The 27,897-nt window shown below is 40.0% G+C and overlaps 1 protein-coding gene across 4 annotated transcripts; it reads left to right on the top strand.

Annotated features, from left to right (window-relative positions):
• Nucleotides 1-109: 109 nt before the first annotated feature.
• Nucleotides 110-26,044, top strand: LOC311258871 (glutathione hydrolase-like YwrD proenzyme). 4 transcript variants are annotated; one of them, XM_084355521.1, is made up of 14 exons: nucleotides 110-386; nucleotides 1,658-1,811; nucleotides 1,894-2,047; nucleotides 8,587-8,793; nucleotides 11,181-11,333; nucleotides 11,417-11,504; nucleotides 13,143-13,314; nucleotides 14,385-14,541; nucleotides 15,484-15,666; nucleotides 15,922-16,006; nucleotides 16,418-16,513; nucleotides 21,380-21,602; nucleotides 25,247-25,315; nucleotides 25,978-26,044. In XM_084355521.1, coding segments are annotated over exons 1-13 (1,773 nt in total). In that variant the 5' UTR covers nucleotides 110-286; the 3' UTR covers nucleotides 25,248-25,315; nucleotides 25,978-26,044. The 4 variants fall into 4 exon arrangements, with proteins under 4 accessions (XP_084211647.1, XP_084211648.1, XP_084211649.1 ...); XM_084355523.1 differs by lacking the exon at nucleotides 110-386 and adding an exon at nucleotides 412-996; XM_084355524.1 differs by lacking the exon at nucleotides 110-386 and having other exon boundaries at nucleotides 1,716-1,807.
• The last annotated feature ends 1,853 nt before the right edge of the window (nucleotides 26,045-27,897 follow it).

Genomic DNA, 27,897 nt, shown 5'->3' with positions numbered 1-27,897 from the left:
GAAAGCTAACCTAAAATATAAAATAAAAAAACAAACACACTTGGAACTGGAATGTAATAATGTATTGATGAATATATGAATGTAGACATGTATTAATCTCTGCTGCTGATCTCCAAGAGCACAGATCGATGTGATCTGTCATCCACTTCTCTTTGCTGCCGGCCTAGTTAAGCCAAACTCAATCGATCCCCGAGTAACCGATCAGGAGCTGAAAGTCTCAGCGCATTTGACTCTGTCCCGTTTTTTTGCCCTGTTGTTGCCAGCAGTCGGTGGTAGTGGAAGCGGGATGGATACCGACTTGACTTTCTCCTCTCGTCGGTCACCTGTGGTGTGTTCACACGGCTGCGTGGCCTCCAGCCAGCCGTTAGCTTCAAGTGTCGGACTGGGTGAGTTGGAAACAGTTGCCATGGAGATGCAAAGAGTTCAGGCAGCAAGGTGTCTGAGCAGCCAGAAAGTTAAACCCTGTAGTGTAACAGAGTGTAACAGATAACACAGGACATGAAAAGCAGTATTGGTACTTTCCCCCTAACACCTCTATGTAGCTCATTAACCTAATGCAAACAAACAAGCTAACGTTAGTTACAAAGTCATTACACGAAGGAGAACCGGAGCACCTGAAACACAACATTATGAAGAGTAGGGGTGGGTGATGCCAAGTTACCAAGTCAGTAAAGGCCAGGATACTTTTTATTATGATTATTATAAAGTATGGATATTTTTGGATCAATCTGCCCACCTCTAATAAAGATAGAAACAGTATAAAGTAGACTATTCACAGTTGGAGTTGAATTAACCTCATTAAGAGGAAAACAACGTGACTTTGTGCTAGTACTAGATATTACATGCATTGAAAGGACGACCACAAGTGGCCCTAACAACTCTGAAACTCAGAGCTCACAGTGTCCGTAATGACTCTGTAAGGACACTCCCACACAGTGTAAAGGCCTGCAGCTCCCCTCCAGTTAGTTACAACTGAAGAAGCCTCTTGGATGAGAGGTGAGTCCAGTTGCATACAATACAGCACTTAATTAATAAAATACAGAATTACCATGACCGGGATGACTGAGAACCTTCATCAACAACCTCCCTGAGCCCAAGGTGACATATTTAGTACAGTACAGTACAGTATTCATTAAATCATTAATCATTAAAAAAAGTTGCTGATTCATTTTTGGCCATCGATCAGTCATCTAATCATTCAACTCTAGAGCATACTTCAAATATCTTATTACTGGCAACCATTTTCTATGTATACTAGTTGTATCAATTTTGGAATAATTATTCCCTTCATCCATGACAGCCAGTGCCTTTAAATGACAACCTGGTATGAATATTGCAGTTGAAAGTGAAGAGTGGTTTTATAAATGCTCCACCAGCAGGCATTTTTATTTTCATATTTAGGTCTGTACATCCTCTGGTGTGTAAATGTAAAGACTTAACCAGCTGGTGCTGCATATGTTAGTACTTGTTTCATATGTGCAGGTGCCTCTGAGAGTTGAGATACAAAGTGGGAGAACGGAAGTTAGTTTATGGACCTCACAAACTATACGTGATATGTTTTGGAGTGGAGTGGAGCAAAAAAACTTGGAGTTGGATACCTGGAAAACTGAAAATACAACCAGTGTTTTGTTTGTTGATCACACATATTTCTGTCCAGACATCCTGAAGCGTGGTGGCAATGCAGCAGATGCTGCGGTTGCTGTAGCGGCAGCGCTGGCTGTAACAGAGCCGGTCAGCACCGGTCCTGGTGGAGACGCCTTCTGCTTGTTCTACAACAGCAGCACTGGAGAGGTGACAGGAATTAACGGCAGGTGGAGACTCTTCTTTCTCGATATGGTTGTTATTGCCTTCATAATACAGAATGATTAGCTGAGCCTCTCTCTGTGTCTTCAGTGGTCGTTCGCCCAAAGCTCAGACTCTGGACTTCATGGAAGGCCGTGGTTACACTGCAGAGGCCCCTCCTTCCCCTTTTGATGCCTTGAATATCACAGTGCCCGGGGCCCCTGCATGCTGGTGTGATACTGTACAGCTGTTTGGTAGTCACAAGGTTTGACTCTCTGTGTGTGTTTGTTTATCTGTCTGTGTAGAACTGTGTGTGCTGGTATGTGTTTTATGTAACACTCAGGTAAGGCAAGGCAAGGCAAGTTTATTTGTATAGCACAATTCAGACACAGGGCAACTCAAAGTGCTTTACAGGCGCATACAATTACAGTAAAACATTTAAGATACATTAAGACAAAACATTAAAACAAGTTGAGAAATAGACATTTAAACAAAACATTAAAACAAGTTAAGAAATAGACATTAAAACAAAACATTAAAACAAGTTAAGAAATAGGAAAGTAGGCTAAAATAGAGAAAAAATAAAAGTCACAGTGCAGTTCAAAGACTTAAAATTGTTTCAGTGAAAGGCTGTGGCAAACAGAAAGGTCTTCAGCCTTGATTTAAAAGAGGTGAGAGTCGGAGCAGACCTGCAGTTTTCTGGGAGTTTGTTCCAGATGTGTGGCGCATAGTAACTGAACGCTGCTTCTCCATGTCTAGTTTTGACTCTAGGGACTGAAAGCAGACCTGAGCCTGATGACCTCAGAGGTCTGGATGGTTCATAACGTGGTAGCAGATCAGAAATGTATTTTGGCCCGAAACCATTCAGTGCTTTATAAACCAACAACAGGATTTTGAAATCTATTCTTTGACTGACAGGAAGCCAGTGTAAAGATCTGAGAACTGGAGTGATGTGATCTACTTTTTTGGTTCTTGTTAGGACTCGAGCAGCAGCGTTCTGAATCAGCTGCAGCTGTCTGATGGATTTTTTAGAGAGTCCTGTAAAGACACCGTTACAGTAGTCGAGTCTGCTGAAGATAAATGCATGGATAAGTTTTTCTAAATCCTGCTGAGACATAAGTCCTTTTATCCTGGATATATTTTTAAGATGATAGTAGGCCGACTTTGTAATTGACTTAATGTGGTTGCTGAAGTTCAGGTCTGAGTCCATTATTACACCGAGGTTTCTGGCTTGGTTTGCAGTTTTCAACATTATAGATTGAAGCTGAGCAGAGACTGTGAGTCGTTCTTCCTTGGCTCCAAAAACAATTATTTCAGTCTTATCTTTGTTTAACTGAAGAAAACTCTGACACATCCAATCATTGATTTGTTCAATGCATCTACTTAGCGTTTGTATGGGATTGTAGTCCCCTGGTGAGATGGTTATGTAAATTTGTGTGTCATCTGCATAACTATGGTAACATATTTTGTTGTTTTCCATTATCTGAGCTAGAGGAAGCATGTAAATGTTGAATAGTAGAGGCCCCAGAATGGAGCCCTGGGGTACTCCGCTTGTCATTTTCATCCTTTCAGATGTGTAATTACCAATAGACACAAAGTAGTCTCTATCATTTAGATAGGATTTAAACCAGTTTAGTGCTGTACCAGAGAGTCCCACCCAGTTTTCCAGTCGGTCCAGTAGTATGTTGTGGTCGACTGTGTCAAACGCAGCACTGAGATCCAGTAATACTAAGACTGAAATTTTGCCATTGTCTGTGTTTAAATGAATGTCATTGAGGACCTTGACTAGAGCAGTCTCAGTGCTATGATGTGGTCGAAATCCTGATTGGAAGACATCAAAACAGCCATTTACTATTAAGTAATTGTTCAGCTGTTGAAAAACAGCTTTTTCAATGATTTTACTTAAAATTGGGAGGTTCGATATGGGCCTGTAATTATTCATTACTGATGTGTCTAGATTGTTCTTCTTCAGGAGTGGTTTAATAACTGCAGTTTTCATGGCTTGGGGGAAGACGCCTGAAAGTAGAGACATGTTGACAATCTGTAGCAGATCTGGAGTCATGCAGTCTGAAACTTTTTTGAAGAACCCTGCTGGTAAAATATCAAGGCAGCATGAGGAAGATTTCAAATGTTGTATTATCTCTTGCAGGTTTTTGTCATTGATTTGGTCAAATTGTGTCATGGTGTTAGAGTTGGTTTTCGGTGGACACATGGATAACACGCCTCCTGTACTAGGTACGGTGGCACAGACCGCTTGTCTAATTTTCTGAATTTTGTCAGTGAAGAAGGATGCAAATTCATTACAGGCCCTGGTAGATAGATGTTCAGAGGCTACTGGCACAGGAGGGTTTGTTAGCCTGTCGACAGTAGCAAACAGGGCACGTGCATTATTATTGTTTTTGGTGATAATGTCTGAAAAGAAGGACTGCCTTGACTTTTTCAGTTCTAAATTAAAAATGTAAAGTCTCTCTTTATAAATGTCAAAATGAACTTGGAGCTTAGTTTTGCGCCACCTGCGCTCTGCCTTTCGGCATTCCTTTTTTTCCATTTTGACAAGCGTGGCATTTCTCCAAGGAGATTTTTTCTTACCAGAGACCACCTTCACTTTAGTGGGTGCAATGGCATCAATAACATTTGTAACTTTAGAACTGAAGTGATCTACAAGGTCATTGACGGAGAACCTGGAGAGGGGAGGTGTGGAGGAGAAAGCCTCAATGAATATGTCACTGGTGTTTTCAGTGATGTAACGCTTTGAGACGACCTCAGTTTGAACATTTGTGTACACACATATATCACTCTCAAAGAGAACACAGTAATGATCAGAGAGAGCAACATCAGATACCAGAACCTTAGGAATGTTCAGACCCTTGGAGATAACCAAGTCTAGGATGTGGCCCCTGTTGTGTGTGGGCTGCATCACATGCTGAGTGAGTCCAAAGTTATCAAGGACACGACACAGTTCTTTAGTCCATCTGTCCTCAGGTTTGTCGACATGGATGTTAAAGTCACCAACAATTAACACACAATCAAAGTCAGTGCAGATAAGAGACAGTAACTCAACAAGGTCATCAAAAAAATCTGTACAGTATTTAGGTGGCCTGTAGATGTTTAGAAATATAGCCCGAGAAGATGAGTTTAACTGAAGAGCCACATATTCAAAAGAAGTAAAATTTCCATAAAACATTTGCTTGCATTTGAGTAACTCATTAAACAGAATACTAACACCTCCTCCTTTTTTATGCTTTCTAGTCTCACTTATGAAAGAGAAGTTTGGAGGGCTTGATTCAATGTGAACAGCTGCACTGTTGTCTTGGTCTAACCAGGTTTCAGTTAAAAACATAAAATTAAGATTGTGTTTGATGATAAAATCATGTATTAAAAAAGATTTTCCTGCCAGAGACCTGATGTTTAATAAAGCTAAATTAAAAGAGTCAAAACCAGCTGTGCAATCTTTTGTGACAGTTTGTGGCTGACGAGGAATGGGAGCTAAATTTAATAGATTGGCAGATTTATTAAGGCACTTCCTGTGTCTCAGCAAATTTACCATTTTTCTATTACCTGTAAACACAGGAATCGAGGAGACTACCTGAACTCCAAGGGGCCCCGGCTTTTCTGGGGGGAAGACATTAAAGATATCAACTTCGTAGCCTGGACCCGGAATGAATGTTAAATTTGACATTACACTCTTTCTTGGCAATTTAAACATTCTTTTTCTATTACCGATCATAACATGAACTGAAGAAGCTTCCAGTACACTGGGCCCCGACTTTCGCTGGGAATAGTCAGGAGTGACATCTTTAGAGCCTGGACCCATAAAACATCAGCAGTAAGAGACAGAAAGATCTAAGTGTGCTGAGCTCTTATCAGCTTGGGGAGGATGATGCCTGTGTGAAAAGGGTGGGGGTGGTGTGTGTCTTAACTTCACCGAAGGCTGAGGGTGTTTCAGGGGAATGAGAGGAGAGAAAATTGCAGTAGGGCGGGGGGTAAACTGTGTCCCAGCGATGACCAGCTTGTTCATTTGGTCGGTGAACTCCATGAGGGGGGACGAAGGCGACAACATGCCCACAGTAGATGGTGAACTGGGTGGGGTTTGGGGTGGTGTAGACAGTTGAACCTCACAGAGAGAATCCTCTTCCTGTTTGTCCTGACATCTGTCATGAGTGGAGCTCACTTCAGCTGGGGGTTGTGCTCGGTTTCCTTTGTGATTATCTCCTGTTTGTTTCGGCCTGTCTTGCCTCTTGTCCTTGGTGGAGGGAACAGATTGGTGACGCAGGCAGAAAGATATGTTGGACATAAACAGTTTGATTCCTGACCTATTTAGGAAGAGTCCATCTTGCTTAAAAAGATGTCTGCGGTCCCAAAAGAAATTGAAGTTGTCCAAAAAATACATAGAATGGACATTACATGCTTTGGAAAGCCATGTGTTCAGTGCCATCAATCTGCTGAATCTCTCAGCACCTCTTCTGACTGGTGGAAGGGGGCCACTGATTAAAACCTCAACATCCAGGGAGCTGACTGTGTTCAACAGATCAGTAAAATCTTGTTTGAGCATTTCAGACTGCTGCTTCACAATGTCATTCATCCCCGTATGCAAAATGATCTTTTTGACAGTTGGATTTGCTGCAACAATACCAGGGATTCTCGCTGTCATGTCAGGAACCATATCCTTTGGAAAACAGAGAACCTTCATGTTTTCACCGCACATGAATCTCACATCTTTAACAGTGCCATCTCCCACAATCAGAGTTTGGGGCCCAGTCGTTAGCTTTGCCTGTGGCCTGTTAGCTTCTGATTTACGTTCAGACCTTACCCTTCTCTGTGGCGATGAGTGGTACAGGTCATCAGATGGAGATGCGGAATCTCGGCGTAGTGGAGCAAATCTGTTTTGCACTTTGATAGTTTGTTGTACGGGATGTTTGCTGTTGGTCTTTCCTTTAGCAGCTGACCACGGCTGTGTCCTGCTCTGCATTGGAGTAGAGGAGGAGGAGGATGGTAGTGCTGGCCAGCCGGTAGCATCAGAGATCTCCGGGTGGACGGTTCTTCCTGTTATTCTTCCATCCATGTTCCAAGGAGCAGAGTTCTTCTTTGGCTTTGCCCCAAGAGTGTTCCAGGGAGGACTTCCATGTGGAGATTTACTGCGGAGATCACGGCTCTCCCGTTTCTTATCAGTGCTAGGTAGCTGTGTGTTAGCGTTCTCTTTTCCGCTGAAAGGAAGAGTGGTTTCATTTCCACACAGTCCGTTAACCTCCACATTAACTTCTAATCTGTGGATTTTAGTTTCCAACAAAGTGATCTTCTGCATGAGTTTGTGGAAATCGTCAGTGGTGAAGGGTGGCATCCTGTTGCTGGTTAGCTTGCTAGTTAGCTGCTAACAGGCTTGTGCTACCTCTTAGGCCTCGTTCAGAAAGTGTTGAAGAGTTCGGAAAAAAAATTTGAAATGAGCCAGCAATGTACTTTATCTCCAATAAATTATGCTCCCAGTGGTTTCTAAATATCCAGGAGTCACTGCCTGTAATCTCTCAGTGAAGAAAAAAAAGAATAATAGTGGAAAAAAGGCAAGCAGAAGCGAGAGCAAGCGGAAAAGCGTCTGCACCCAAGCAGATACAACTGTCTGAAGTAGGTAGCCCAATCGGGGCCATAGCCCAATCGGGGCCATCTAACATAATTATTTACATCACGTAAACAACCCATGTGCAAACACACTGCAAAGGGAACCATGCTAACACATACCACTAACACAAACATATGTGGAAGTAGAACTCTTGAGTCTTGCGTGTGTTCTAAACTGTGTAGTTGATGAGAATCAAGGAGATATAAACAATGAGTGGACAAACTATCATTGGGCTCTGTGGATATTCACTTTAACGTTGGTCCAAACTGCATAAACGTAGCCATCTATGGTAGGGTTCCTACAGGTCCACGAAAATGGGGGTCTTATATTTAACTACTAGGGGGCCACTGACCTGGTTGTTCTCTCCTTGGGGGGCCCCGATTTCGGTTCTAGATTGTTCAATTTTGCCGTTCTGATATAAAGTTAAAAGTTTCCTCAAAAATAAAAGACTGGTTCAAAATTGGCTATAGTTGCAGCCAGAATTTAACAGTGAAATTGAAATGATCTCACAGGCTGCATGTGGAACCAGTACCTGTTTGAGCTCCTGTTTTAAAATGAATAATAAAAGGTGTTACATGCCCTTAGAATGTACAGTAAGAGTAATTACACATGCCCAAAAGCGTCTTTCATTTTTATTTCCCTGAAGTGCTTTTCTTACATGGCTACATAACTTTACAAATTACAAATAATAACATTGCCAGCTCTAACAAAAAAACAAAAGTGGAGTTTTTAACCTGTGAAATAAAAAACTGAAAAATGTCAATCAGTGTGAAACTGTACATCCATTTTTTAAGTATCTCAGAGACTTAACTGTTGGACATTTGTAGTTGTCTAAATCCAGTGACTATAAAAACTGGCATCAGATGTTCTGAATATGGCATACTCACTCTAAATGTTTTGAATCAGAGACACTTTTCTCAATTTCAGATCTCACTGCACTACATTACTATCACAACAGCTGTGCCCACTCACATATAAACAAATGACCAAGAAAAAACTTTACTAAAAGTTTGTTGTGAGAATGTGTTTTAGAAACTGTAATAAATTAATAATCTTATTAGAAATTTTTTTCAACCTGGAAAACCCTCAGAGACTGACATATTGTTTAATCTCCAAACAGTGACTCACACTTCCTGCTCAGGGAGGTTTCCTGTGAGGTAATAAGCGCGTGTTTCCTCTCCCTGTTTCCCTAGCTGTCCTTGCAGGAGGTGCTGAGTGGGGCGGTGGAGCTCGCAGAGGTGGGGTTTCCTGTTGCCGAGGTAGCGGCTCACCACTGGGCAAACTGGGTGGCTGCTCTGAGAGATGCTGGGAGGGATCTGGGTGGAGACTTGCTGACTGATGGTCATGCACCCAAATGTGGACAAGTATTCAGAAACCCTGCCCTGGCCCAGACCCTGAAGGTAAAAATGTTAAACTAAAACACAAAAAAATTATGTTTATAGGTCATGTGAGGAGCACTGGGTGGGTTTTTTTCTGAACTTGTGTTATTTTGAGAAGAAGCAAACAGAACAATGTAGGACCCCAGTGACACCATTGCACTGGTTCCATTTCCTCTCAGAGGTTGTTTGCTTTTTCAAACTTGCCTTAGCCTTTCTATATGGGTAGACCTTGGATGAATCCAGGGGCATGGTAGGAAATTAACCCTGAACCCATTAGGGGACTTAATATGGAAGGAAAACAAGGCAGATAGAGGGAGGGATGAGCATAGATTGTGCTGGGGTGGGCCAAGAAGGAAGGACATTAAATGAGGCAAATAGAGAGAAGGATTGAAGGGGAGGGAGTGAACACAGGACAAGGAAGAGCAGACAGAGAGATGATAACGCTAAGGTGAAATGGTCAGAAGACATTGCCTGATATCAGACAGAATTGATAACTTGTTACACTGTTTCCATAGTAGAATCAGTCAGCTTGGTGGACTGGGTGGATTTGGGCAGAAGTCAGAGAGAATAATAGATGGATGGTAAAAGAAGAGAGGGAGTGGGGAGAAAGGAAGAAGTAGGAATGGAGGATTGCATGGTAAAACTATAGAAATGCATCAGAAGAATTAGAGCATTTACATGAAAAACTTAAAAACAGTAAAAACTATATCCATATTACATGATGAAATGATATTAATAAATCAACTGACTCACATTGTGTCCACAGTACTGTGTGCATAAGTCAAGCTGAGGTCAGTCAGCCTGTATACTTGGCCATCAACCAAATTCTTCATAGTTTAACACACACTAAAATAGTTTCCAACAGATCTTGGTTCCAGTTTATTCAACTTTCAAACTGTTTAATGGTACCTATGATAAACAAGCAGAAGTGGTTATGCTTCAGTAGTAGGTTATAAAGTTTCTATGGATGTTTCGACACATTTTTCCCACCATAAAAAAAAAACCTGTTACCGTTAGAAACCACACAGGGGTTATAGATATTGTATGACTTTGCAAGCTCATGGTGATCTTGATTTGGTGAGCTGTTGCATGTGATTATAGACACACGTCAGGCACAGCTGTGGACCATCATGTTGTGACTGTTATGTCTTGAGAAAGGTCTTTTGTGACAGAACTGTCGGCCTTTTCTCATAAATTATTCTATGCAGAGGTTAAAAGTGTATGTGCGCGAATATTCCACAATTATTGGATGCATTGCCATGAAATGTTGTACATAAATCCATGGCTCCCAGAGGATGAATCGGACTATTCATTTAGCCCCACCAGCAGGTCAATTGAATGTATATTTTCCAATACGTTGCTTTGACGTTAGCTAAAAGTACCACTATGCCTAAGTACATAGAGAGTATTACGAAAGTATTACTGTACTTCAGGCAGTATAGAAGTAATGGAACAAATCATTTCATTTGAGAACATTTAAGGGTCAAATATGACGGCTCAGCAGAGATCCTGTGTTAAGACTTCTGCTTTAGTCAGCTACAGTGGAATTCATTTTAAATGTTATGTCTCTAAATGAATTGAGCCTCTTATAGTATAATACACTGAAATGTAGTTCTGACTCTGACAAGAGTCATAGCAAAAAAATGGATGGATGACACTTTGAACATTTCCATTTAAGTGCTTTAGAGTATTCTTTGAAACATAATGTTGATGTATTGACATAACTATTTTAAATCTGTTGGCACATTGTTACTTACAGTATGTGAATGTGAGACCATGATTGTTTGTCTGTGTGTGGACATTGTGATATTCATAAAACCACACTCATTCTGTAGTTTCCTGTCAGTGTGACTTCACTAGAACGTTGGCTGACCCCACCGTGGGTGTGTGTATACGTGTGTGTGCTTGTGTGTCACCATTAAAATATGCACTCATTCATTTTGTCCTGTATTACAACATCAAACACTCAGTCTTTAGTAATGCAGTAATGCAGGAACATTGCCAAGTACGCCTATGGTGACTCCTCACACACACTCCTGAAACAGCAGAAACAATAGGGGTGACCTCAGCCTCATTGATGGATGGTTTCCATGGCATCATAACGCACATTCCTCAGTGAGAACGGTGTGTTACTTCATTGTGGTGAAAAATCACACATTCACACACACCATCCTGTTCCATTGATAACATTGACTGAACTGGGAGATATACACAAAAGCAAACACATCACCTGCTTATATTTCAGGTTAAACTTGTGTGGTATTAAGTCATGCAAACATTAATGTTAAATGTTTTTGGGTTTTCTCCCATGGATGTAAGAATGTAAGATAACAGTTAACTGTTGATTGATTGATTGATTGATTGATTGATTGATTGATTGATTGATTGATTGATTGATGTATCGACAGGAGCTGGGTGAACTTGGCAAACCAGCTTTCTATCAGGGCAGAGTGTCTCAAGCCATCGTTGATGTCATCAACCAAAATGGAGGAGTTATGACCCTGGATGACCTCAGCAGCCATGACAGTGAGGTCATCACCCCCATAAGCACAGACTATAAGGTGGGGTCAGCGGCGGTGGAGGCGTATCGAATCTGTATTTTTGATAACACGGTCAGCAGAGGTAATGACTGTTGTTTGTTCAGGGAGTGTGTCTGTGGGAGCCTCCTCCTAACAGTCAGGGACTGGCTGCCCTGCTGCTACTCAACATCCTGGAGAACTTCCCCCTCAAAGGTATTCACTGACATGCATTGCATTAAGACGTCATACTGAAGAATCTCAAATATAGATAATAATCTGGTTATGTGAATGAGTCAGAAATCACTTAATAGAAGAAATAGCAAAACACTTTTCACTCAACCATAAAGTCTTGTTTTTATTTTCCTCTTTAGGGAATAATGACACTGAAATATACTTATTTTACTGCCTCTTAAGTCCCCAACAAAATAAAATGGGAAAAAACTGAAAGTGTGTAAGGGTTCGTGTATCAAGAGGTTCAGTGAAGACAGAAAACAAAAGAAACCTGCAGGTGCCAGGCTATTGAATGACAAGCAACAGTATTGCACAAATAAGCAGAGCCCTGAGTTGATGTTGACTTTTGTTGGTCTCTCAGGTTGCAGAATGCAAACAATTTCCCTCAACTAGAAAAAACAAGGGCAGCAAAGAAACCTCAACAGGGCCTAAACGGAGCAGAGTTTCTGGCTGACAATCTGTTTGGATGAGGTCAAGAACAGAATGATAATCAGACTGACCTGGGGGGCATTGCCCACCTCTGCAGCCATCACAAAAGGCCGTCGTCAAACCCTGATTGGCTAGGAGAGGAATGCCCCAAGCTACTTTCACTCATTAATTAGGAGCCAGTCTCCACAGCCTGGGCAGCTCTGGAATGTTGACTCAGGACACCAACACAGTGCCAGTGACAGCTGACTCACTTTCTGGAGACGCAGGACATGAATCAGACAGGACTCAGACGTCTTACACTCAATCTGATTCATCTTGGACTCGAAATCCCCCTCAAACCTGTCAGAGCAACAAACACTCGAGTGACTACACCAAAAGAAACATTTTCTGATACCTTTGTGACACTGTTTATTTGAACAAACTGATTCAAAACTGATCTCTTGGAAGTGATAACAAACACAGCAATCAGAGCAAAGTGTCCAATATCTTTAGTGACAGTCATAAGAAAAGAAAACTACTATTACTGCTACCACTACTACTCTACTAAGCCCCAACAGTCCCCTTTAATTCAATCAAGCCTAATCCAATATCAAACTCACTAACCCTAAACTTTAAACCACCCATATCTGCATCAAATTCTACTCACTTATAGATACCAGCCATTAGATAGGCCTGATTATTTGATCAAGATCCATGCATTATTCCCTGAGAAATTAAAATTAATTTAAAGAAAGTGAGAAAGAATTCCTGAATCCATCCCTTTGTCCAGATCCGCACCAAAAGGTAATAGGGTCTATTCTGGGCCAAGACCCATCCTCCATCTAAGTTTTGTGGAAATTCATTCTGTAGTTTTTGTGTAATCCTGCTGACAAACGAACCAACGACCCAAACAAACTGACACTGGTGAAAACATAATCTCCTTGGCATCCACTTAATTACATGAAATGGACGTACCATAATTGCTATAATGCTAACCAACTGATATATCAATTAATTTTTTTATTTATTTGTACTTTTGTAAAGTAGCTGTCATCTTTACTCTACTGCTTCAAGTGGGCACAACAAAAAGTCACACAAAAAATACAAATCATGAAATTTTATTTGCATTCCAGAAATCTAAGTGTTGTTCTCCTGTGGTTATGTGTATGTATGTGTTTGTGTGTGTGTGTGTGTGTGTGTGTGTGGTTGTAGCTTTAGGCCACAACAGCCCTGACTACATCCATGTATTGGTGGAGGCTGTGCGCCTGACGATAGCAGATGCTCTGCGTTACCTGAGCGACCCAGAACATGTGACCATCCCTCTGGAAACGTTACTGGACAAGAGCTACAGCCAACAGCGAGCACAGCGCATCTCCATGGACAGGTGTGTGTGTTTTTGTGTGTGTGTGTGTGTGTGTGTGTGTGTGTGTGTGTGTGTGTGTGTCTATTCGTACCAGTGTGTGCCAGTCGGGCTGTGTTGACTTAAGATAGGACTGCAGACTTTTACATCCCTCCGACTTTAATGTCCATCCCTTCATGCCACGGCCCCTCCTCTGCTGCTGCGTCTGTCTGCTATGTGTGTCTATTTTGGCAGCAATGTGTGTTTACTGGTCAGTGCTGTAGACTTTGAACTTTATTTCTTTATCAGTTGTAAGACAAAGACAAACAGACTGTAAAAGTATAAAACAGCATAATGTTCTCATGCTTAATCCTGCTGTTGCTGATGTTTTATGTTTTAATAATCAGTAATGGAAATTACTGAGGGTGTCGTCCTGCAACCAAACTCAACCTTAATGATTCTACCAGAATTTAATATTAATTTTTACTTAACGTCTCCTATTAACACAAACAAGAAATTTTGTTGGTCTTGTAAAATTGTCCTCACAGTCAAATCTGGTGAAAGCAGGAAATTATAAATTATTTTTACATGAAGTTTAATAATCTGGTTACCATAAAATCTGTATTTACATTAGAGATCTCAGCCAACACCCAAGGATATTTTTGAACCTAGTTCGGCATATGGTTTATTGGTGATATATGACAGTACAGGCTGAAGAGCTGTTTGTTATGGTTGAAACATGGACAGTGCTGTGAGAGGGCAGGGTTATAAAGCTTACGTAAGTGAAAGGCTATGCTTCCACTATGCGGGGTTGGCAGTTGGGGCCTTGTTCTTCTTTTTAGGAGCTTTATTTTCCTATGTGTAATAAAATATTACATTTATAATCCTATTATTCATCACTTTCAGTGCAAGGAAAACTTCAGAGTTTGCTGCACAAACATGCTTAACAAAGAAAAAATAACAGATCAACATTTTCAACAACATCAAGTAGAGTTTTATTTTAAGTTCCTTCTCCTCATTTCTTAGATATTTGTTTTCATAACAACACATAAAAAACAGCGACAACATTGAGGGTTTGTGCTTATTTTTTTGTTTTTTTCTGTGTGTATCTGTAGGGCTATGGAAGACTTGGAGCCTGGCCTGATGACAGGAAGTGACACGGTGTATTTCTGTGTGATTGACAGCCAGGGCAACGCCTGCTCGTTTGTCAACAGCACCTATATGGGGTTTGGAAGCGGGCTGGTCCCTAAGGATTGTGGGTTCTCGCTACAGGTATGAGGGGTCAGAGAGAGGGTATGAGTGTGTGTTTGAGTGCATGTGAGGTAGCTGTGGTGTGTGTGTTGTCTACAGCCCAGACGCTGTATTTACTGTCAACAGCTTAGCAATCGTGTGTTTCACAAACTGGTGAGCCTCGCCCCATCAATGTTTGAGAACGACTGAGCCTTTCGAGGATGCCCCTTTCATACCCAATCATGATACTACCACCTGTTACCAATGCACCTGTTTACCTGTGGGATGTTCCTAACAGGTGTTTGCGGAGCATTACACAACTTTCCCAGTGTTTTGCTGCTCCCGTCCCAACTTCTTTAAAACGTGTTTCTGGCATCAAATTCAGAATGATCATATATTAACAATAATCAGCGATGAAGTAAAACATTATTACATTGTCTTTGTGCTGTTTTCAGTTTTTTTCAGAGTATGTGTAGAAAAGGGAATAGCATATATCAGTTTTATTCATCTTTTACACAGCATACTAACTTTTCTAAAATCAGGGTTATAATCGCCACACAGTAGATGCAACTTCATTGGAGTTGACGAATAAGAATAAAAGTCCATTGTGATACTAGATGTGCAGTGTATGTGTGGGACTATCTGATGGCAAGTGGTCATGAATTTTCCTAGTTTATGCTCCTGTTTTGCCTCCTAATATTACATAAGAGCAAGAATGTATAATGTGCTTGTGCTTTGTGTGTGTCTATGTAAATATGTGTCTGGTGCCACCATGGAAATATTTATTTAAATCATGGACTGGACATAAAAAATGACATAACATGACATCATGGAATAAACTTCATTTACATAGAGTTTCTCCACTGTAAAAGTAAAATTAGCAGATTGTTTTCCAGAAAGGCGCTAAAACAAAGGAACATGGAACTAAATGAGAACATGTGTAAGGTTGATTTCTGGTGTGTATCATTGTGTAAAATCTCACAGAACCGTGGTGCCAGCTTTACTCTGCGTCGTAACCATGTTAACTGTGTTGCTGGGGGGAAGCGGCCATATCACACCATAATACCTGCACTCCTCACTGAGTCTGCAACCAAATCACAAAAACCTCGACTCCTCGCTGCACTGGGGGTGATGGGGGCCTTCATGCAACCACAAGGACACGTCCAGGTACGCTGTAATCGAGAAGAGACTGAGGTGGAGAGTGAAGTGTCCCTAACAGTGTGTTTATTTATTTTATCTCTTTTGTTTTTGAATATTAATCTAAAATTTGTCTGATTTTAAATAAGTTTCCACTGCTTAGTTTAAAGTCAGACCATATCAGGTATTGGAAAAATTCTAATTGGAAACACACATTTTTGGTTTTAGTCTTTGTCGAAATAACTGGAATATACCTCGAGTGTAACGTCTCGCTCTTGTGTTTAGGTTTTGTTGAACATGTTGGAGTTTGGGATGAATCCTCAACAAGCTCTGGACGCACCGAGAGTTTATGTAGCATATGACAACAAAAGTATGCCCCCTCCCAAACACACACACACACACACACACACACACACACACACACACACACACACACAGATTCTGTACAGTCACAAAAAGAAAGCATAGTAATTAAGTTAGTATAAACATTATGTATATTACCTTACATTAGATTGATGTAATTAGACTGCAATTAAATACCAACATTCATGTGCTATTAGCGATAGCAGGTGAAGCCGTGTACTTCATCATATGGAAGGATAGTGGTTGGATGAACTCTACTCTCACTACAGTTAGATTAAATGACATTGTAAACCATATCTTCATTTGTGCAGGAGATGTATGGGAGTTTTGTGACAGACAGTGTATTTTGCCCTACATATGTAAAGCATTTTTTCAAAAGATCAAAATCATATTCTGATCAAACCTTCTGTGTGTCAAGCTGATCAGTGGTCGGTTAATCTGGAGGAGGGGGTCGACCAGCAGGTAGCTGAAGAGCTGAGAAGACGGGGCCACAAAGTCAACTGGCCAATCACAGGTACGTTTTTTATTTACACAATAAGCAGTATAGCTGCATGGGATTTTTTACATGATACGTTTGCATTACTTCCAGAAGGCATACATTTCTCTCATTCATTCATTAATAGAATTTAGGTTTATTTTCATTCTTGATTAATCCAGCGATTATTTTCACGATTAATCTATTAGTCATTTTGTCCACTGAATGTGAAAAATGCTTACAATTTTTCCATTTTGTCCAAGCAACAGTCCAAACCCCAAAGATTCTTCATTTCCCATCATAAATGCCAAAGAAAAGTCCTCAAAATCAAATCAAATCAACATGTTTAGGAAGCTGGAACCAGCAAATATATGATGTTTTTGCTTGAAAAATGACCAAAACTATTGACTGATTACCAAAATAGTTGTTTCATGGATGCTATATTCTATAATTAAAAGGTGCTACATGTAACCTCCTCAAAAGTTAATGTTCTACATAAATCGTTATATTGATGTGTAGTACGGCCATAAACACGTGATACCACGGGTGAAACAATTGGTTTTCTTAAATTACTGGTATTAGACCGTTGTTCCCATAAATGCTGTTACTTCCTGTTGCAAACAGGATGTTGTCATTAGTTCCTCTTCCCTCCCCTGTAAATCGTTCTTGCTGGCTTTAGCCTGCTCTCTGGCCTTTCTGAAGAGTAAGAACATGTTTTGTGTTCAGCTTCTATCACACTTTCACTCCCACACACCTCCTGCTATGAACTTATTACCTTTGTTCATTCTGGAGGACCAGCACAACCCTCATTGTCGGTTCTTTTGCATAAAGCCCAGTAGCACACAATGTATAATGCAGTGAAGAGGCTTATATGCACAATTCTCAAGATAAAAGGTGGTCTTTTCTTAAAATAAATGCCTCAACGAAGTGTAGATTTTCCATTGAAACATGTCGCCCCTTTAATGAATAAGCTGTAGAATGCTGACCTCCTCAAATTGAGTCTTATTAATGTATTTTAATAATATTACTTCAAGGTTTCAGTCATAGAAAAATGAAATTAAAAAATGAAATTAACCCGTTCTTCCTTACTGCCCTAATCTATTCATGTTTCAAACTAACCAGTGAAGACATTGCGAGCCTCTGCACAGAGTTCTGGCCTGTGTGTGGACTACAGACTCGCTCACAAGGTCTCGCCTTAGATTAAGTTATTCAGACTCATGGCTCTAACATCATTCATTCTTTAATGAACAAATCAGATTTAAGGAACCAAATATCTGTTCAGGCCCTGAACTTTCTGTTACTACAAAAGCCAGAGTCCAACCGGAAGTCTTCATCTCATGATCTCAGCATGCTAATGACACATTGGATAATTACGTTTACGGTAAATAAGATAATAATTGACACAGTGTTTTTTATTTTTTATTTATTATTTGTTTTCATTTATCTTTTCATTCAAACACACAGGCCACAAAAGGTCTCAGTTTGGGCGGGGACAGATCATCACAGTGGGGGATTGGTGGAGCTCATCCGTCAGTCAAGCTGATCACCCATCGGTGCTCTGGGCAGGATCAGACCCCAGAGGGGATGGATGTGCACATGGATACTAGGCATACAGTACATGACTCCTCTTCTGTTTCCTGTTGATAAGTTGATCACAAAGCTTTCTGACATGCAGCGCAGGAGGACTATGAATACTTGACTGTGACATTATTCACAGTAAACATTGATTTTACGCATTAATGTTTTTGGTCTTGTTGCTGAATGAAACAGGAAATCATATCTTTGTGTAACACTGTATTACATACCAAAGATGCCTTTCCTCAACGCAGTCTTTCGGTTGAGATAATCACCCGCTTCAGTCCCTGTAATTAGTTGCTGCTAATCTTGTGTTTATATACAAAACCCTCCTCCCTTAATAAAAGTTTAGTTTTCGTCTGGGCGACATTTTACAAAACAAACACAGTTCAGATAATGTAAGAATGTAATAATGTGTTGTCAATCAAGTCAATCAACATCCTACATTTTAAAGTATATTTGTTTCTGCTGTCATTGGAATTGAACTGACTTAACAGTATGTATTTCAAATGATCTTTGAAATATGCTGCTCTATTCATGATTTTATACATTAATATAAATGACAAATACATTAAATCTATTTTCAAATGCTTTATTCTCAAGGTTTCTCTGTTCATGATTCATAATCGTCTGCAGATTCTTCTGAACCTGATGATCGTAATGACCCTTCACTCTTCATTATGTTCTGTGGAGAGAGACAAGAAAAGCAGGAGAGAAAGAAAGGGGGGTGATATAGAGGACAAGGGGTCCTGGCAGAACAAGATGTCTCAAAAAGGACTAGTATGTGTGGATATTTAGGATCCCCAAATGATGATTCCTAATAATCATTCTTTGCACTGCTGTAAGAAATGTAAAATACACTTGTAAAACATGTTAACAACTAGAGATTTTATGTCCGCAGAAGGCGAATCCTTAAATAATTTGCAGGAAAAATGTCGACACGATTTTTTCTCTAGTACCACCATCAAAAATCATTTACATTTACTGAGCAAACCAAAATGTCAGCCGTGCAAAAATGACATCACTGCATTCAACTCTGCAAGTGCTTTTGATTTTGATGACAACATGGCCTTTTCCACTGGCACAACTCCAAGGACATATGATCTTGATGTGGCACATGGAAAAAAAAGCATCTATTGTACTTCATGTTTTCAAGCTGGATGAGCTTTATCTTTTAGGGAATTTTTAGCTGTTGGGAAACACCCTGCTTTCCCTCAAAGTAGCAAAGAGACGAGATAAATACAGACACAGACGGCATGAATTGAATTACAGTCTAGTGGCTTGAGTTGTGTGAGACGGGATGTTGAAGTTGATAAACAGCTTGTAAACCACTTGCAGCCTGGAGCAGGAAGCTCAAACAGGATTCTACTTCGGCACAAATCTCTCCATGTTGGACTTTGTTTCATTGATCTCCTTACAGCTCCAAACCCAACCTGGTACCAACCGTGCACTCCTATAAAGAGCCATGTGTTCTGTCACCCAAACACACTCTGTTTTACATAATCTGCCTTAATTAACCTGGTTGAAGCAGCTTGTTAGTGGCCGACTCCAGTTTACAGCGCACTTTATCTGGATGTGCTGCATTCTAGCTGGATTATAAAGCAGCTCACAACATGCTGAGCCCCTGAAACACACATATGTATACATACAGAGTGTTTCTGACACAGCACTATTAGGAGTCATGTTGTGCCCTATTGCCCCACATAGACCTGCTGAGCTGTTGTATCATCCTGACCTAGAAAGAGGCAGCCTTGCCTATGGGCACTTTGTGGATCAGACCAATCAGATCCAAAATGTTTAAAAGATGTTTCCAAATTCATTAATGTTGCAGTCTGGAGAAAACCTCTGCTTTTGACATGTTTTATGTTTTCATCTGTGTGCATTAAAATGATATGCAGGAAAATGAAAACATCTTAAATCTTATTGAAGCCTATATACTTCAATCCAGATCTAAATAACTACAGCATATCTTGCCATTTTTATATGAATGCAAAGAATTACAATTACATTTAAGTGCCACAAGTGAAAGTAGTCATTATGCAGACTGGCACTGTTCAGAATGATATTCATCATATTACTGGATTATAACCATTGGTGCATTTGTGTGTTCATCATCATTTTAAAGTTACAGCTGGTAAAAGTGGAGCTCTTTTTACGTACTTATATACTGCTGAGTATAGTTTAATGTATTCTAGTAATACATCATACATATTTATCGAATGTATACTTTTGATTAATGATTTCTGTCTGCAAGTTAACTACTAACTACAGCGGTCTGAGTAAAAAGTACATTATAAGCCTCTGAAATGATGTGGAGAAGTATAAAATAGCATAAAATGGAACTAAGTAAACTAAAAGTACATCAAAATTGTACAATTTACAAGTTCATGTACAAGTTCTTGAGTAAATGTATTGTTACATTGTTACATTCCACCACTTGTAATAGAGTGTTTTATGAATTAAAATGTGCTGCTTTTCAAGGTAAATGATGAAAATGAATACTTCTTCTACCCCTGTGCTTATTGCACACCAAAAAGTCTTAACAGGAATATGGATCTTCATCTAGTAAATGAAATGATGAAGTGATATAATAGTATGAGTGTAGCAGAGGTTACTGTAGTACTTAAACAGTCAGTTTTTGTCTTCCTTTGTGTAGTTGTCTGGACAAAATAAGCAAATTAAAGATGCCACCTGGGGCTCTGAAAAACTGTGACACACAATTTGTCTTTCCAACATCTTACAGAAAACAAAGATCAATAATTGATAACAGCCCTGGTTTAGACATAGTTTTTGCATAATAGGGTGTATTGACTGTACAAATGTGTAAAAGCACTGATTTAACTGATTCGCCCTGTTGTAGTGACTCAGTCATCCTGAGGGAAATTAATTCTTTAGTGTTCTGTGTGAGGCCCTGCTGACTAAGAGGCTGTGAGAAACACACACACACACACACACACACACACACACACACACACACACACACACACACACAGAAACACACACACTCTTGTGGGATTTGACATATTTCTGGCTGAGCTGACGGTTAGCCCCCTTCCTGCGAGTGTGTTTCCTTGTGCCTGTTGTGTCATTGCAGAACTCCCTCTGTAAGGAAGGAGATTCTGTTTAACACTTACACCCTCACACACACACACGCACACACACACACACGCACACACACACACACACACACACACACACACACACACACACACACACACACACACACACACAGAGCAGGCTCTCGTCACTTTTTTTTGTTTCCTGGCTCCCCAGCTGCTCTGACCCTTCCCTTCCCTCCCCTCTTTCTTGGCTCTCCCTGGTCCATTCCAGCTCTGTCCTCTCCTCCTTGCGGTCGTGTGTTTCTGGGTGAGCGATGTGCTGTTCGGTGGGTTTCGCCCGGTCTCTGGGCCTGGCCCTGCTGCCTCTGGCCCTCTGTTGTATCCTCGCCAACCTGCTGCTGCTGTTTCCAATGGGGGAAATCACCTACATCCAGCAGGACCGCCTGGCCAGCTTCATCTGGTACTTTGGTGGACTTGGAGGAGGCGGACTGCTGGTGAGCTGAACTTGTGTTTTGATGATGTTGAAGCCCTCTGGTTAGTCCTGTGGTATATTTCTGGGGGTTTTCTGTAGGTTTTGATGCTGTTACAATATTCTGATCCAAGATCTTTTCAGATTTGGCCACATCATGAAAATTCTGGAGGTGGTGTGACTTCAGCTTTAGTTGTCTGGTGAATATGAAACATTGGGTGTTGGTCTTGGTTGTGACATATTTAGAAGAAAGGACAACCAAATACTAAAGTCCCATTATTTTATTTTACAATTGATGTTAGGTCTTCATTTGGTGCCAGACACAGTGTGGTGTGGTTTTCTTCTCTTCAAGTCTCAATTTTAACATCATGGGATAACTTTAACTTCATCCAGTTTTAAAAGTGTTTACCAACTTTAAAACAGAATGTTGAATTGCTACGATGATGTTTTTTACTTTTTTTTCTGAATGTTTTTTATGCTCAACAATGATAGAAAATTTTTTTTAAAATAATATTTTTTTCTTTGTGTGAGACACGATTTTACCCAAAAACCTGATATCTCATTCAAAACTAGAACTACTTCTCCCATGTGGTGCATGTCCCTCCATTCATTTTCAGCTGCTTGAACAAGATTCAGACTGTTATGAAGTTATTATGTTGTTATTTTTAAGTTTAAGTTTAAATTTAAGTTAAATATATTTACTCAAAGCTTACAATATATATATATGTGACAGGTTTTGGTAATTATTTCTACATGTTGTGAGTGATGAAAGTTCATAAAAATCGGAGAATAAGCTGATATTAAAGGCGGTGACTTGAGAAGGTGAATAATCACTATTTAATCTAACTGCAGCCTCTGTATGAACTTCATCATGTCATTGATAAATCATTTTTCTCATTCTAAATAAAACCTGTGACTGTGAAATGAATTAACAATAATTAAGTAAGAGACGTTGAGGTTACTTGAGGGGATTGTTTTGGTGTCAGTAATAACGTGGCAGCATCTTTCAAGTAAATAATGTGGATTATTTTGCTTGAAGAGGATAAATGAATGAGGATTGAGGTTTAAATCGAGGTCACTGAAAATGTACCAAAACTAAAAGTATGAAATTCACTTTTCATCTGGAACCAAGGCGAGTAATTGTCTTAACCGCTGTTTATAGACAGACAGACAGTCAAAGAGATTCTTTGACTGTTTTTGAGCCATGTGATGCTAAAACTCTCCACTGAGAGCAGCTTCTTAAAGCCACATTCACTGAAAACTATGATCAACCCCCCTTCCTTCATTCCTTCCTTCCCTATTCAGTGTTAACAGAGACAGACGCTGATACATGTAGACACACTGTGTGCCATTATGTTGGCCTTTTTTAACCTTTTCCCCTCAGTTTTCAAGCTCATATACGCTTTCAGTCTGCTTTTTTCCATTTGATCTATCAACATCTGTACACAGGTTAAGCTTTTGACTCCTAAAAACCCTGAATTTCAGACCTGAAAGATTATTGAATGTCACTTGTTTCCCCTTTAACACCATTCAGGCTGAGTGTGTTTGCAGTTGTTCGTTGGGAACAATGGAGTGTTGTGTGAATTCATAATTAATCCGTCTGCTCTACATGCCGCTGATCTGATGGGTTTATGCTCCCACTGAGCAGAATTGAGCTGTTCTTTTAGTTTGGTTTTAAGGAGGAACAGAGGAGAGATTGTATTTTACCCACACAAGATTAACCTTGTTGACCAGCAGAACACTTGTGTTGGGTACATAAACCTTCACTTTCTAAAATATTTAGATGATTTCATGGTTTGTTTATAGCCTGTACAGGAAAGAGGAAGAAATTGCTTAGAATATCTTAATATTATTGTAACGGAAATAGATGCCATAATCTGCACACTTTAGTGCTGTAGTGTGTCATTGTTAGAAAGTTTTATTTATAGAGCTGATGATTCAGCACAGGAGTGTGAGGCCAAGCAGTCCCAGACCACGACAGGATGTAGAACAATGACCAGAGGAATTATTAAGTCCATTTGAGTTATGAGAGATAATGTTCCTTTCATGCCCTAAATGACACTTCCTGCAGATGTTTCACAATAAAAGTGAGGGCGATTATGCACAATGTGAACTAAGGAGGAAGTGTTGAGTTTGTGTTAACATCAAACAGCAACACATTGACAGCATGTAATTACTTCATTACTTGCAAGCTTTACTTCAGATGAGAGAAATAAAACCTGTCTCACGTGTTAGGACTACTCAGAATGATGAATATGTGTTTGGGTTAGCCTCTTGTGAGGAGAAAGATTCTTTCTGCAAGCACATGTAGAGATTATCATAAATGACTTTACGTTTGTGTTTCCTTTGTCCGTCTTATTTTTTCCTCTTTGGGCTTTTCCTCTTTTCCTTTCTTTATGTGAGAACACCAGAGAGTCAAAGAGCAAACTGAACCCCCCCGAGAGAAATCTATCTTTAGCTCCCTCCTTTCCTCTCGCCCTTGCTCTTCCTCCCTCCTCTTTCCTCCTTTCCTTTCTCGCTGTGCACTTCCCTCTGTGTTGTCAGTCCTCCTCTCACTGCCCCTGCTGAAGGATCCATCCAGGATGTGTATGTTATGATGCCTATGATCTGTGTGTGTGTGTGTGTGTAAAACCTTGGGAACTTCCCTCCCTCTGTTAGGATGTGATTTAAAGTCCTTGACCGCTGGGAGAGAGACAACCACACAGGAAAGAGGAGGAGAGGAAAAAGGAGAGAAGAACTCTGAAACAAACAGATGTAGAATTGACGCTCTCCAAACAACTACAGTGTAACTAAGCTGCTGTTACCGTTTACAGTACAGACTGTTTGTGTGCTCTTGTATTGTCAGGAGTTAGTGCAAGAAGTTTCAATCAAAAATCAGGTTTAATCTGCTCTATCAACTGAAATATTTCAACTATTAGATGGATTTTCATTGTTTTTTTTATGTTTTTAGGGTCCCAAGAGGATGAATCCATAAGCCTTTAGTCATCAAACAGCAAATCAAAGATTTCACTCAGGCAACGACCCTTTTAAGCCTAATTTTGTTAACACAGAATGCAAACAGTCCAAGGCAAAGTCCAAAACAACACCCTGTTTACTCTACAGTGCAGTATATTTACCTGCTGTCATGTTATTTGACTCGCTACATTCTATGTTAGCATGCGCTAACATTCCCATTCAAAACATAGCTAGCCCTAAGTGCAGCTGATATTGACATTTTTTTTGCTGTTTAAGGGTATATTCACACATGTGCAAATTCAAGCGTATGATCAAAGTTCACCAAAGTTGGATTCTCACGTGCATCTGTAATTTAGTGCATGTGTGACTGTACCCTTAATCTGTTCATCTGACTCTAGTGTATGAGGAGCATTACAATGTCATGTCACCAGTGTCAGTTGTTTTACTTTTTGGGTAATGAGTCTTTTAAGTAATAGCCAAATCATCAACGCTGCTTTTAACAAGGATTCTAATTGATTAGTGGTACAAAGCTGTGTGCTGTGAAAAAAAAGGTAATCTTTGTAAGTTCCTTAATTTTTTGGTTTTTATTTGTGAAAACGGGTAAAACATTTTTTTTTTTTTTACATGCATGAAACCAAGTGGATAAAACAAACAAACAAACAAACAAAAATGCTGTTGTCTACAATTGAACAATATTCTCTCCTGTGCTTCCAGATGCTGATTCCAGCTGTGGTCTTCATCACTCTGGGGAAATGTAGCTGCTGCTGGAATGAAAGCTTAATGGTAAGAGACTCACCTAACAGTCAAGAATACTCAAAATCTACAGAAGGTACGCTATGCTAAGCTAAGTCTGCCAAAAAAACTGATTTGACATTAACAAGCTAATGCTAAGATAATGCTATTGTAGATGGGTCTTATACTGTGTTTATGCAAGATTAGTATAATGCTATCTGACTTGTCATACCAGGTAATGAACTATTTACTTGTAATTAATTTTATGTTGATATCTGTATTTTTTCAGTTTCAGTTGCTGTTTTCCTTTTTGACAAATCAAAATAGAAGGTTTTAGAACTTTTCTGGGGCCTTTGTAACTCTTCATAATGTTTCTGTTATCTGGTTTTCTTTCTCACCGCTTGGAGAAAAATACTGTACATTTGTCAATAAGCCAGCTAACACTGAGTCCCTATGAGGTGGAATGCTAATGCTAATCCAGCTATGACAGTTGAACAAGGGTCCCATTGTTAGGTAACAGTCAGAACAGTAAGCTTGGCTCACACCACTTGAGCCTCATGTACAGCTGCAGTTGTGTGTGTGCGTGTGTGTGTAGCAGCTGCCTCAGTAACGTATCTATGGAATGAACAGACAGTCACACACACATTCACTGAGGCTTTCAAACACGTGCACATTCTCCTTTAGAATCACTTTGTGTCTGTGTTGCTCTCCAGATGTGCGGGTCAGTGTTGGCAGCTGTGGTCGGCCTGGTGGGGTCTGGTTACTGTTTCGTCATATCAGGGTTCGCCTTGGTGCAGGGTCCCCAGTGCTTCACCTCTTTTGGATGGACATACCCGTTTTCAGACCAGGGGGGCAGGTGAGGAGATACTTATTGTCTGTGGCAGTAGAATGTGTTCATACAGGAGGGCAGCAAACCATGATCCAAATGTTCTGTTTTTTAAATTAATTTATTAAGCATTTAGAAAATGTCAGAAAATAGTGCATCACAATTTCCCAGAGCCCCATGTGACACAATGACAATGCTTGTTATTTTAAACCTACAGTCAAAAACTAAAAGTGATTACATTTACAATTATATAAAACAGAGAAAAGGAGGAAATCCTCACATTCAAGAAGCTAAAGCCAGCTATTTTATTTATTTATATTTGGCAGTGATGCTTAATAAATTATTGATTGTCAGATTTATTCTTGTTTTGAATAATAAGTCAATTATTTCAGCTCTAATTTGTTCTTAAAGACTTTGAGTTCTGTGAATAACAATACAATAAAAAATGTATTTTCACAGTTCAGGTTTTGTATTAAAAAAACCCAACAGCATTGTAGAACTCACACTTTTTGGGAATTTCCAGTTTTGCAACATCTTGTCTTTTGTGAGGCGTTTCTTGTAATACTGCTGACACCAGGGGTACGATCACAAGATGCTGAAATAAGTTGATACGTGAGTCCTTTAGCTGGACTGAACTTGGCCATAGGATTGACTGACAGTTTGCTCTGTCCAACTTCTGTTTTCAAGATGAAGAAGGAACTTTGACACACACCTCAAACATAGATTCACGACAAAAGAGTACGCAAAGTGTATTAAAGGCCTCATATTGTATAAAAGGAAAAGTACGTTTCTTTTTATTTTAAAGTAGTTCTAGGTGCTACATTAATACTGTGGAAGTTTTAAAACACTCTGTATTCATAAACTGCCTGTGATTGATTCTCTTCTGATCCGTCTCTCTGTGTTCCAGGTATCTCCTACAACCCGAGACTTGGTCCCGGTGTCTTCAGCCGGTTCATATCGTGGAGTGGAACGTGACTCTGCTGTGTGTGTTATTGGGCCTGGCTGTGCTCGAGTTCATCATCTGTCTCTTACAGCTGGGCAACGGTTTAGTCAATGCCGTGTGCCGGCCCTGCTGCTACAAGCAGGAGTATAGTCTCAATGCTTAGATTAACACACACACATGTATATGTAGACTCACCTGCAGAGACACAAGAGCAAAAATAATCACAAGCAAAGGACATTAATGGACACGTGCAACAGCAATGTCTGCATACTCACCGACCAGCAACTGTGTGTTCTGATCAGACACACTTACACATGCAGTTTAATGGACACCTGACAGCCACAGTCAGTGTAATCAATGTATTTTCAAGCTTTTAATCTGTTAAAGCAGCAAAAATCTCTCTGCAATCATTGATGATGAGTCTCAACATTCAAATGCAGCAGGTGTATGTATGTATGCTGCATAGAGACATAGAATAAAGATGCAGCTTCCTTTGTACCTCATGAAAGACGGCTGTTCAGACCACTATGTACAAACGATAGAGACAAATAGACAAAAACTAATATAATAAAGGTATACAGGATAAAAGGTTTCACTGATGTAATTGTGCAGTCAAGATAAAGAACTGTTCACTTCATGAAATCTGTGTTGTTAAGATCAAGGTTGCTCACTTTATCTATCATTATTTTTTACTGTATACTTTGTAAACCTCTGTTCCGCTGCAGTTTTTATCGCATAAACTCATGTTACAGCTGTTTAAACCAATGCCATTACACTAGAGAACTTACTGTAAGATGGCGGCCACATATTGTTTGATAATGTTGGAAATGACAGAAGCTCGTTAGCATCTTGGCTGACATGATT

This window comes from Pagrus pagrus (assembly GCF_965226575.1).
Source record: "Pagrus pagrus genome assembly, chromosome: 6".
Taxonomy (NCBI): Eukaryota; Metazoa; Chordata; class Actinopteri; order Spariformes; family Sparidae; genus Pagrus; species Pagrus pagrus.
The sequence above is the reverse complement of the archived record's forward strand: the minus strand, read 5'-3'. Positions and strand labels throughout refer to the sequence as shown.

Bases quoted from the DNA above. Each gene is read 5' to 3' on its own strand.
- LOC311258871 (XM_084355521.1), top strand. From the start codon at position 287: ATGGATACCGACTTGACTTTCTCCTCTCGTCGGTCACCTGTGGTGTGT. The intron at 387-1,657 runs GTGAGTTGGAAA...ATTTCTGTCCAG, and splicing joins AGCTTCAAGTGTCGGACTGG to ACATCCTGAAGCGTGGTGGC. The intron at 11,334-11,416 runs GTGGGGTCAGCG...TTGTTTGTTCAG, and splicing joins CCATAAGCACAGACTATAAG to GGAGTGTGTCTGTGGGAGCC.